Below are 12826 nucleotides of genomic sequence, written 5' to 3'. Positions count from 1 at the left end.
CTGCGCCAGCATCGTGGAAGTCAGTCCTCGCGCAGCAAGGCAACCGTAGCGGGTGGGGGCTGACCGAGTGGCGGCAGGGTCTGTGGGCCAGATATACGAGCCGGGGGGGGGGCCGCATCCAACCCCCAGGCCTTAGTTTGCCGACCCCTGGTATAGATGATTTAAAGCACACGCGATGCGCCTTCTTTCCCTCAAAAGGAATTCTGTTTAGGTTTGCTGGAAATTAAACTATCATATCCAGAATTCTTTGAGGGAAAGTGTGTGCTTTGAACTTGAATCAAGTGATCCTGGAGAGCCAATCCCATGGTCCTGCCTGCTGGTGATAAGATACTTTGAGAGCTTCAAAACTGGAACAGACAAATAAATCTCAGTGGGTATTTGCCATGAGAGCTGAATGGACCCTCCATGTATAGAGGAAGTTTGCTCAATGCCGGGGACAAACGAGTAGAATACACAGTGTGCCTCATTTATGAAAACCTTTGGCCTTCCAGATTTTGCTGAACTCCTGTCAGATCTAGAAAGCATGGGCAATGGCCATGGATTATGGGAGTTGTAGTTCAGCAACTTTGTGCCCAATCTTCTACACATTTTCTCTCTCACACACATACACAAAGTGTTCCCTTCTCTCTTCACCATATACTGCACCACTGATGTAAATGCCCTGGGTTTGATGCAGACACACAAAAGCATTTTAGTCTGAGTCAGGCAGAATTAGAACAACCTAAGAGACTTTTAGTTCCTCTGGACCATTTGTACTGTTTGGTTTGACAGGCCTACTCCCTGGCAGTCCAATTTCCTGTGCTTTCCTCAGCATTGTTTAGAGTATTTACCCATTTTTTCCTCAACTCTGGGGCCTCTTGGAGGTCAAGCTATTCCAGCTTCCTTATCACAGCAATGTTAACTCATTAGCCTTTCCTCTAATGACTTTTCACCATTGGAATGTGGGGAGGGAGATGTTGCTCTGCATTCATCTGATATCTTTGAAGCATCGAGCTTTAACATCTCCTTAAGAAATCCTCACGATTAGCAGGCGTGTGTGTTATGAGAAAGATATGGAAACAACACGGAGGAGGGAATGGCTGGCTATTGCTGTTTTGGTAGATATATTTGGCTATGTCCTCAAAGAAAGTGACGAGGACACAAAGAACCACACAACTTGTTCTGTACATACAAGCACACAATGGGCATGTGTGTTTCAGATTGTATTGCTCCACCAACAGCCTTCTGCATCACAGAGGAGGACTGCTGAATCACATTCAGACCATTGCCTAGGGGCAGCAAGCCCTGCTTTGGGCAGAGATCATAAGGGCAGCTGATCCCACCAAGGATTGAACCTGCAACCTTGGCATTATCAGCACCAGGCTTTAACGAACTGAGCTATCTGGGAAGCACTATAAGCTTTAAGTCAAAGGAAGCATGAGCTAGTACAATATGCTGCTTTTTTATGCTGGATCGCTGGTTTCTTTGGGGAACCAAAATGATGTCCTCTTCCACCAGCTCCATGGCAGACGTTTATCCTGAAACATTGTTTTCTGTTCATGGAACTCAGCTTACAGCACACATGGCATGATTGATCACATCTTCACTGAAGGTCATCTCCTTCAGTTCTCCCGGTTATCCTCACAGCAACACTAGGCCGAGACAGAAACTTGCTCAATGTCACCCAGTGTGTGTTACGGAACTCTTCATCCCAAATCCATCAAGTCTACCCACTAGGTCACACTCTCCAGCAATCACCCTTGCGTAAGAATAATATATACTTTTGGAACTCCCCAAGGGCAGAGTGCATATTTTGTATGTTTAAAAAGTCCTAACGTTTGTGGAGGCATGTCAAGGTTGTTTCTAAGGGAGAATTAATCACAGGGGCGAGAGAGATTTGGATTAGAAAATAGTAAGGGAAGTCAAGGCTTCAGCCCCTTGTGTATACAGAGAAGCATGTTCTCAATTTTCAACTCTATTTAATGAGCCTTAGGGGCAGCATGAGGATGGCAGAAGTTCACACACTTGAGGTGTTCTTGAGATCTTGGTTCCCAGTTCAGCTCTCTGTGCATGCGACTGCTAGCAGCCCTAGATGCAGTCGTGTATCGTATCACAGAAGAGGAGTTTGGATTTGATATCCCGCTTTATCACTACCCGAAGGAGTCCCAAAGCGGCTAACATTCTCCTTTCCCTTCCTCCACCACAACGAACACTCTGTGAGGTGAGTGGGGCTGAGAGACTTCAAAGAAGTGTGACTAACCCAAAGTCACCCAGCAGCTGCACGTGGAGGAGCGGAGAGGTGAACCCAGTTCCCCAGATTACGAATCTACTGCTCTTAACCACTACACCACACTGACATCTAGGGAATTCCATGGAGCCGGAACAAGCACTCGCACCCACCACTGGAAGCAGGCCTTTGCACAGATTGGGACAGCTATGTTTAGAGGATGCTAATGAAGTTAACATCAGTCGCGGAATATTTTTGTTTACAAAGCATCTTCAATCTGAGAGTCTATCTACTCACTGAGATCTTCAGCAAATGGTTCTCCATGGGGAGCTTCCATTCCGGAGAGAAACAGCTCAGAAATATCGCAGGGTTTTTGTTGTTTTGCCATGCCTCATATATGCCTATGAGAAAGTTTTCCATAATCGGAAAACCCATCTTGCTTCCTGGCACCCTAATTATGGCAGAACCTGGCAACTTCTGGGATTATTAGTTTGTGTTACGCTGATGGCCTCTGGACTAATAGAGTAGCCCCAGAGAATTGTAAAGTTGGAAGGGATCCCAGAGGGTCATCTAGTCCAACTCCCTGCAATGCAGGAATCACAGCTAAATAATCCCTGGCAGGGGGGCCATCCAACATCTGTTTAAAAACCTCCAGTGAATACAGAAATTAGGCATTGCTGTATTAGACAACTCTCACCCTAGGGAAAAAACCAAAGGGAAGGTACAATCCAGATAAATGTAAGAATACTTAAGTACAGTTGAAATCAGAGGGCCTTGTCCAGACACAATTAAGGGCTTAGTTCCTTTACAAGTTCCTTTACAGGTTTTAAGGATGCTTAACTTTCCCTGGATTCAGTGAGTATCTGAAGAAGTGTGCATGCACACGAAAGCTCATACCAAGAACTAACTTAGTTGGTCTTTAAGGTGCTACTGGAATAAATTTTTTTAATTTTCCCTGGATTGCACGTTTTGAGCAACTGGGGGAAAAGATAACAGATTTATTGGGGGCTATGACTTAAGCTGATTAGGGTCACAGAGCACACCTGAACAGGTTAGTCATAAGAAAATCCCACTCTTTTCAAGGAGCCTTACTCCTAAGGGTGTTTAGAATTTCACACTTAGGTGTAGGATTGCTCAGTAAGGTACAGATACTCTCTCACACTGTCTAGAGTGCACACAAATGGCTCTGTGGATGGAGTGTGAGAGTGTATTATAAAGCCAAAGGGAGGCGATAACCAGTCACAGCTGGATTACTCAGGGCAGCCTTTGCCAATCCGGTGTCCTTCAGATGTTCTGGATTCCCAACTCCCATTAGTTCCTGCCAGAACAGCACTTAGGGACTCACTCTTGCACCATTTTTGTCTGAAGAGAGACACATCTAAGAGAAATGATGAGGTGCAATCCAGGCCAGGAGTGAGGAACCTCTGGCTTCCCTCCAGACATTGTTGAACTTCAGCCACAGATTGGCCAATAGTTAGGGATGTTGGGAGTTCAAATCCAGCAACATCTGAAGAGTGGCCACAGGTTCCCCACCTCTGAGCAGGTAGTTATGAATTTGTAAGTTTCAGTGTGAGCATTAAGCATCTCCCACTGACTGCAGTGGGGCTTTAAAAAAGTGGGACTTTAAAAAAGTGCATCGCTTTGCCTGAATTGTGTCTATGGCATTTAACGTGCCCCAATTCCACTGAAAATTATACCTCCTGTAATGCTAAAACATTTCACTCCTCCACTGAAACACAAGTTTTTATCAGCTAAGAAGGCGGCAACCCACTGAGGGGAATACATCACACACATTTCATTTTTCAACATTTTAATAAATAAACTTATGTTGCACAATGGAATGAACGAGCATGTAAGTTAAGTGAGTTAGCTCTTGCGGACACAAGAGTCCTGAAAGCACTGCAGTTCTGGTAATCATGCTGGGAGAAGGGTGTCTTCAGCTCTTCACAGGCGTAGAAGTTGGTTTCATGGCTTTTTTAAGATGGTGATAGTTTGGCAGGATTTTCATTAGGAAGTCCAGCTGCAATGTTTGTGGCTAAAAAGAACAGCGGTGTGAAAAAATGGGGGGGGGGGAGCACCAGATAGGTGATAATACTGACAGTCTGAATTCATTTGCTTATGTTCTGCTCTACCAGGGAAAATAATTCATGGGATAAAGAACCAAAGCATCCTTAAAGACAACATAAAGGTAAAGGGACCCCTGACCATTAGGTCCAGTCGTGGCCGACTCTGGGGTTGCGGCGCTCATCTCGCTTTATTGGCCGAGGGAGCCGGTGTACAGCTTCTGGGTCATGTGGCCAGCACGACTAAGCCGCTTCTGGCGAACCAGAACAGCGCACGGAAACGCCGTTTACCTTCCCGCCAGAGCGGTACCTACTTATCTACGTGCACTTTGATGTGCTTTCGAACTACTAGGTTGGCAGGAGCAGGGACCGAGCAATGGAAGCTCAGCCCGTCGCGGGGATTCGAACCGCCGACCTTCTGACCGGCAAGTCCTAAGCTCTGTGGTTTAACCCACAGCGCCACCCGTGTCCCTCAAAGACAACATAGGAGAAAGCAAATGATCAATTATGCAGAAACCTCATTTCTGTTTCCTACCCGCCCCCATCCTGGGAGTCTCCCCTACTCCCCAGCCAAGCTGAGAAAGACAACAGGCTTTTTAATCCTCTCTGAGTGGGTCACCTGTAAGAGTCCATGATGCCTGGACCTTGATAAGCCACAGTTTGCAATCAGCTAGAAAACCAGAATTAGAAACTGATTGCAAACTGTGGCTTGTCAAGGGCCAGGCATCATGGACTCTTACAAGTGACCCACTCAGAGAGGATTAAAAAGTGTGTTTAGGTTTGTGCCAGGTTTCGTATGACATTCTCATTGACAAATCAGTTGCTCCACCGCCACTGGCCTTTGCACCATAGACACGGGAGTGCTGAGTTGATGCGAAAGAAAAGGAAGCAAGTGGCTCTCCGTCCTGATAGACCAGACTGGGTTGGACAAGTCATGCTGTTGGAAAAGGAGGAACAACTGGCGACACATTAGCAAAGGTTGACCTCCTGTCATGCACCTACCTGGGGCCGCTCGGTCTGCACTCGCCGAAGACAGTCAGCTCCATAGATGACCGTGTTTTCAGGGATGACTTCGTAGGTGTTGACATTGCAGCAGGCTCCAATGATGCAGCCGCTCGTCAAGATCACATTCCTACCCACAAATGCTGCAGAGACAATAAATCTCACATTATGAAACGGCAAACCACCCACCTGGAATGAGCAACGTCATGAAGTCTAATCAATGGTCTGTTCTTTGGCCCAGCATCTCACCTCTAGAAACGGAGGATATCATCAACATAAGCCTACTCTCTGCTACTCCTCCGCAACATCCCAAATTTTTTGTCTTGTTTCTAGAACTCAACTTGTTTGAGATATCAGCTGATATCAGATTTCGGCTGCAATCATGTGCAGTCTCACTTCTGAGTTCCACCAGGTCCACTGCTTATTTCCAAGTGTACACAACCCAGGGATGTGCAACTACACTCTGGTCTTAAATTGCCACAGTCTGTACCATCTAGCATAGGGATGAGGAGCCAGTGACCTTGCAGATGATGCTGGACTACATATCCCATCATCCCTGACCAAGCTGGCTAGGGCTCATGGGAGTTTTAATCCAGCAACATCTAGAGGGCCTTTGGTTACCCATGACTGCTCTAGGAGAACATGGGGAAACTCAGAATTAAGAAAGTTTGCAAATGGAGTGTGTGTGTGCTGTTTCCAAAACTGTCCTGGTCAAACTTTTTTTTTTTTTTTAAAGCAAGGCTGCAATTTTAAGCATGCTACTACGGACTTGCAATATATTTATCAAAATTGGTTTTTCACATAAACCGTTCCACTATTTTCAGATGTCGGAGTGGTCCTCAGAAGCATAGAGAATATGTAATACAATGCAAAAACCGGAAACAAAAAAATAACCCCCAGTTATCGATTTCCCACTTAATCAACATACATACCTTTGGACTCAATTACATTGTTGTCTCCTATTTTCATTGCCTGGGAATCTGTAAGTTCACAGTTAAGAAGAGTACTTAGATACTTACCGTATTTTTCGCTCTATAAGACGCACCAGACCACAAGATGCACTTAAGTTTTTGGAGGAGGAAAACAAGAAAAAAAATATTCTGAATCTCAGAAGACAGAACAGCAAGAGGGATTGCTGTGCAGTGAAAGCAGCAATCCCTCTTGCTGTTCTGGCTTGTGATAGCTGCGCAGTCTGCATTCGCTCTGTAAGACACACATACATTTCCCCTTACTTTTTTGGAGGGAAAAAGTGAGTCTTATAGAGCAAAAAATACGGTAGTTTGCATGCTCCCTTATCCTGGATTCCTCCTAATACAATCCTCTCTGAAGAATCCCCATGTTTTGAAAAGGCATTCAGGACAAGTGGCCTGCTTCAGTAAAGTGTGATTTGAAAGCTCCTGGACCAGTGGCCTTTAGTTTAATCAAAAGCTGCCTATGGACCTTTGAGTGTGTGCTCAAAGGCTTTCCTCAATGCTCAGAGCAGCCAGCTCTGTGGTCCTAGGTTCTTCTGCTAGGCTCTTACAAACTGCCACAGAGAAGGAATGCACAGTGAGTGGAATTCTCTCTGCTGAACAAGCAAAAGATCAGTGGGAAGTTCTTTGTGAGCAACCAATTAGCTGTTATATTGTGAACGACCCTCTTGTTACAGCAAAGCTGCTCCTACCACTGTTCTGTGGCTTCAACAGTTATAAGCTGTGTTAGGCAGAAAAGGAAGTCGAAGATAGACAGGAGATTAAACGAAACTCACAGCTTGTTGTACTAGAAGGCTGTCAACTAAGTTTAAAACACAGCCAACATGGGGAATATTACAGGCAAGGAAAGAACAAGGGAAATTGTAATGATATTAAATGTGATGTTTTGCATTGCTTTGCTTGCCTTGTAGGAGGGTTGCTTTCGTTACCTGGTCCTTTGGATTGCATTTATTTAAGATTGCTCATTTGAGTTTGGAACACCAGCTGCAATGGTTGATCCCTTTAGACAAAACAAAACAGAACTTTGAGGCCTTTTGTCCCAAGAGAGAGGTCACTGCTCACAATGCAGAGTTGCTTTTTTCACATTAGGGAAACTAGCATGTGTTTACCATGTTTGTTGTGTATGCTGCCAACATGCTGAGCAGACACATCTATTTTGCCACACGTTCCCTGTGAAATGAAAGGCACAGCGAGCCCATGCAGCACATTTGTGTAGTGAAATAAATGCACGCAGTTCTTGTATTAAAATATCATTGAGGTTTACTACAAACACACCCACACCCCATCATTATTAGGAAGCTCTTGACCTGAACATGAACAAAATGCCCACGGGTGGAAGTTGCTGGGAGCAAAAGAGATATAAGTGACTAACAACACCTGTGGAATCTGAGATAGGTCATTAAACTCAGACAATCTCCCTTGTGAAAAGGTGTGTGTGTGTAAGTAATAAATCACTCCATCATTGGTGTTTTCATTGCTAAAGTAGCACTGTCCTGTGCAAACATACACTTTCTCACTTTAAAAAACACTGATCTTTTGAAGGATACAACAGCCAACTTCAAAGACGTTGTTGGTGCCAATGATCATTGGTTTGGCTCCCACCTCCTCTGTATCAGGGGTAATGTTTTCAGGATAGCTGTAAAAGGATTGAAACATGCATTAACATTTCTACATCACAAAAAAACCATGTCTTTGTTGAAAGATTGAGAACTGTCTTTATCTTTGGTAGCTATAAGGTTTGGACAGTTAAAACTTTGGCAATGGCATTGGGCTGCTGCTTTGATTCCCCACGCTACCCTATGCCCCAAAGGCAAGTCTGTTTCTTCTGGAATACCAGAACAGGTGTGAATTTGAAAGGAGGTTGCTGGGCGAAACATCCACCTTTGCATCTACATAGCAATTTAAATATATCTGGTGGATAAACTAAATTATGGGCAGCTTCCCAAAATATTTAGCTTTGAAAAATGGATACAGATGAGGAAAAGTCCTTCAGTATAGAAAGTTCCTTGGATTCACCTTTTTCTAGGAGTTAGAAAGCTGATTGTTCAGACTGCAGAGCCAATGAGGACAGATGAGTGTTGGCACAGTACAGCAATATGCTCTGTCGGGCTAAAGAAGGCACCAGTAGTGCTGTGCAACTGGAGAATTCAGGAGATCAAACTATTTCCCATTTAATTTCTCTGCGCTAAGAGAACACCACAAAATGCATATCAAAGTAGTGGGGTAAGGGGAATTTAAAAATACTGTGTGATCAAATTAAATGTGTATAACAGTGAACTAATGAAGGCATGCAAGGATTATAGGAAGCTTTGTTCTTTATCTTAGATTTCTTACACGTGCTTTCTTTAGTGGCATATCCCCTCCACAGTGGAACATAAAATAAAGCACAAGGATTCAACATGGAGATTCACTACCTGTCTGCAACAGTGCATTCATGAAACAGCTTTGCATTTCTTCCCATTTTAACATTGAACTTACACTGTCCCTGCAAAACTGAGCCAATGAGAAGAGGCTGCTTAGGAAGAGGCCAAGAAAACAAGAGCAAGGAAGGTGGTCTGGGAGATTTAAGTTTTAGTGGCTTTGGGTAGTACCAGGCAGCTTCCTATGTTGAATAAGACCAATGGTCCATTTAGCTCAGTACTATCTGCTCAGTCTGACAGCAGCTTTCCAAGAACTCAAGCAAGGAGTTGCCAAGACCTTTATCACTGGCATAACCAAGGTGATAAGGGTAGGATCTTCTGCACACATAACATGTGGTCCAGCACTGAAAGAAGCTGCAGGGGACAGAAAGCTATGATATGTATGCTTCGTAAGCTGCCCAGAGCGGCTGGGAAAACCCAGCCAGGTGAGCAGCATATAAATATTATTATTATTATTATTATTAGTAGTAGTAGTAGTAGTAGTGTAGGGTAGACTGCATAATATTATGCTTGCATTTACATTTTAAAAATTAAGCTGGCTTTTGGCTGCATTCGCTAAGGCCTTCCCAAGGTACACCATTTTGGCCCAAGAAAAGTTCAACATATCATACATACCCATTTATGATAATTGCCTGCTCTTCTATGAGGTTACCTTCCCCGATTACTATTGGTCCAGCTTCTGCAATGATCCGTGCTTTGGGGTGAATCACGGTCCTAGGCCCTGTAGGAAATACTCAAAAGTTTACTCCTGGCATAGCGGTTAGATATTTCTCCAACTACTTCATGAGAAAACAGAGCGTATGGGGCAGCAGTATCAATTTGTCTCAATACATGGTTACCACGGATGTACATGGAACCAATAAGAAATCTCAACCACCAACTATATTCTCAAACAGTGGAAGGGACTATTGGAACACCACTGTGCTGGTCCCGTGGGCTAACCGAGAGGTGAGGTCCGAGTCCAGTCTGAGGTTGAAGGTGCAGTATGGAGGCAGTCCGTAAGTTGGATGCAGGGGAGGTAGTTGGGTGAGGTCAGGAGCTCCGGCAGAAGAGCAGGACAGGGTGCAGGCAGGAACTGACAACCAACGAAGTTGCTCCTGCAACTTGGGACTGAGGCTGGCTGGCTTTTATCTGCCCCGAGGCATAGGGCGGCCCCAGTCCACAGGTGACTCGACTCTCCTGGCCTGGAGGCGATCACTCCTCCTGTGGGAACTTAGTTCCCTCCGCCTCTCTGCCCTGAGCACCTGCAGCTCAGGAGAAGCTGGAGGGTTACCGGACCCAGAGGCAACCTCAGCTTCCCCTGACGGGGCTGAGAGTGGAGCACCTGCAGGCAATGGGTCCTCCATCACCTCAGGAGCCAGAACAGACTCAGCTGGTGCCTGCACCTGAGGATCCAGCACAGGTGAGGACCCTTCAGGCTCATGCCCCGGCCCCAGCTCAGCTGGTTCTGGAGGCGGGGAACCCTGTGCAGGCTGGGATTCCTCAGGTTCAGCCTCCGAGTCTGAATCCCAGGCCATCACACCCACAAGCTTTTCACATTCTCATTAAGACCACCACATAAATATGGAAGGGGTATTTCAGATCACAAACTATTTGCCCTCATGAGCAAATTCTGATCGGCTCACTAGTTGTACTCACCGTTCATCGTTGCAAACTATGAGTGGAAAACCTATGGCCCTCCACATATTATTTGACTACAACTCCCAGCATCCCTCAAATTTGGGTTGGGGCTAATAGTAGTTGGGAGTCCAACAATTTCCACAGCAGGTTCCCCACCCACACTGTAAACAAACATTGATCTTGTTTGTATTATCTTCCCCTGCACAGTCAAGGGATTGTCTCGTACTGAAGGCAATGCTGCTTCACAACATTAAGCAATACGTGAGAATTAAGAGACTATTTGTAGACTGGTATCTTTAATTTGACAATAATTCAAATTAACTCTGGAGATTCTGACAACTACAGTAACCACACAAATTACTTTCTCTTACCAATTGTCACATCCCCCTTGATTTCACTCTCGACACAGACAACAGCTCCAGGAGCAATCTTTACACTGGAAAAGAGAACATCAACAAAAAACAACAACAATGTTTTGCATCTCCCTTGAAAGCACATGTATATGAAAATATATCCAGAATATTTCAAGCAAGCTGAGACCCACGCAGTGGCTTTTAATTCCAGATTAGGAGAGCTGGGTGCTGTTACCCAGATGTAACAGGGTCAGTTACAGTGGCTCCAAATTTTCCTTGATGGGCAGTTCAAGAAAGGGGTGCTAAGAAAATTTAGGCTTGACAGTTCATCTCAGGGTTCCATCGTGTCCCTCAGGGAGGGGGCTACAAAAATTAAGAAACCTAACCAGGGTTCTAGTAAAAAACCAAAATGTTTCACAAGTCTGAAGTCTGTGACACAGACAACGAGACTGCTCCACCCCCCAAAGGAGGAAAGCATTTTTAAACAACGGAATTCTTATACATGTCTACTAAAAATACGCCCAGCTGAGCTCAGTGGGGCTGACTTCTAAGGCAAGGGCACAGGACAGCAGCGCGTGTGTAACTTTCATGTCCTATTTTCTTTTCTCTACAAGGCAAAGCAACAGGAGAGTGGGGCTGTTTTTGTTTTTATTAAAAAGATTCTCTCCCCCTGGTATAAAAAAGCAGCAGCCTGAATAAGCGGTAAAGCAAATGAATAAAAACTACGGAGAAAGAAGTTCCAAGCTGGAAAATTATCAGGCTAAGACCCCCTTTTTTATTGATCTTTCATATCAGATGCGTGGAGTCTTATCCTCACTTCACTGGTACGGGATCCGGTGGAGAGAAAAATGGATCTAGTGGCGCCAAAAGGCCATGAAACAGATCGGGCAGCAGCGGCTGCGAGACATTTCTACGCAGAGCCGAAATGCATACAAGGTAAAAAGAGACTAATAAACGGGCAGCCGTGGCAAATGGCGAGAATAATGCTAAATTTAATTCTGCACCGGGCAAAAGAGAACTGGGAAGAAGACCGGGGCTCCCGCCCACCTTCTTAGCCAAACTGCAGACCTGCCATCCACCAGGCCGCCGCTAAGCCCACCACCAAAGAGACCCGACCAGCTCCAATCTGCTCACCTCTTCTGCGCCTTCTCCGCCATCTTGTCCGCCCTCTCATCCATTGCTCGGCCGGCGGCGACGCAGCCCGCTGATACCAACGAGAAGGAAAGGCGTGGCGATCGTGGCCCTCGGGAATCGATTCACCGCGCCTTCCGCTCGGGCCGGATGGAAGCGACGTAGCCAATGAGAACCCGCCCTGGAGCGTGTAACTCCTCCCCTCCTTCTGGGTTACCATTGATGCGCTTAATAGCGTGCGACGGCGTGTATTAACCTCTTAATGCCCGCCACACAATGTTATGTGTATTGATTTTTTTTCGTGTAAACAGACAAACATGGGAGCCAGCATTTGTGTTAGTGCAGTACATTTATATCATGCTCAAGTGGTGTGCTTGCTTCTCCCACAATGGTTCATGAAACAACAACAACAATTTATTACTTATATTACTTATTTTACTTACTTATAGTTTAATTTATTACTTATATTACTTATTGTTATGTACTGAGTTGAATAGGATCCAAAATGCAGCAGTCTGATTCGTCCTAGAACAATAGGATCCAAAATGCAGCAGTCTGATTCGTCCCAGAACAATGCAGCAGTATGATTGGTTGGCAGGAGCCACCCAATCCAGCTCCAGGTGGAAGTGAATCCACAACCTGATTGGCCTACAGGAGAATCCCGGAATTAGCCAATCACATGCAGCCCATTGTGTAAATAATGTATATAAAGCAAATATTGTGGGGGAACTTCCATTCCTCCTCGCCGCTATGAGCTGAATAAAGAGCATGAAATCCACTCTCGACTCCGAGTATATTTCACTTATAGTACTGACTTATAGTACTTATTACCTGCCCATCTGGCTGGGCCTCCCCAGCTGCTCTGGGCAGCTCCCAACAGAATATTAAAAGCACAATAAACATAAACATAAAAACTTCCCTAAATAGGGCTGCTTTCAGATGTCTTCTAAAAGTCAGATAGTTGTTTATTTCCTTGACATCTGATGGGAAGAAGAAGAAGAAGAGTTTGGATTTGATATCCCGCCTTTCACTCCCCTTCAGGAGTCTCAAAGCGGCTAAC

At 45.2% G+C, this 12826-nt stretch overlaps 2 protein-coding genes across 2 annotated transcripts in view; both read right to left on the bottom strand.

The window, feature by feature from the left end:
- PURG (purine rich element binding protein G) overlaps nucleotides 1-12826 on the bottom strand; it is a 228491-nt gene that overhangs the window by 205383 nt on the left and 10282 nt on the right. The window lies entirely within an intron of this gene.
- DCTN6 (dynactin subunit 6) lies at nucleotides 4000-11906 on the bottom strand. Its single transcript, XM_082205257.1, has 7 exons — nucleotides 11770-11906; nucleotides 10654-10718; nucleotides 9278-9383; nucleotides 7790-7878; nucleotides 6204-6251; nucleotides 5272-5414; nucleotides 4000-4241 (listed from the first exon to the last, which is right to left on the bottom strand). Exons 1-7 carry the CDS (start codon nucleotides 11811-11813, stop codon nucleotides 4143-4145), a joined length of 594 nt encoding a protein of 197 aa, XP_082061383.1. The 5' UTR covers nucleotides 11814-11906; the 3' UTR covers nucleotides 4000-4142.

Source organism: Podarcis vaucheri (assembly GCF_965113315.1).
Source record: "Podarcis vaucheri genome assembly, chromosome: 17".
NCBI lineage: Eukaryota > Metazoa > Chordata > Lepidosauria > Squamata > Lacertidae > Podarcis > Podarcis vaucheri.
The sequence above is the reverse complement of the archived record's forward strand: the minus strand, read 5'-3'. Positions and strand labels throughout refer to the sequence as shown.

Excerpts from the sequence above, each read along its gene's own strand:
- DCTN6 (XM_082205257.1), bottom strand. The coding sequence starts at position 11,813 with ATGGATGAGAGGGCGGACAAGATGGCGGAGAAGGCGCAGAAGAG. Across the intron at positions 9,384-10,653 it reads CAAGGGGGATGTGACAATTG|GGCCTAGGACCGTGATTCAC; the intron begins GTAAGAGAAAGT and ends TATTTCCTACAG. Across the intron at positions 5,415-6,203 it reads CAATGTAATTGAGTCCAAAG|CATTTGTGGGTAGGAATGTG; the intron begins GTATGTATGTTG and ends TTGTCTCTGCAG.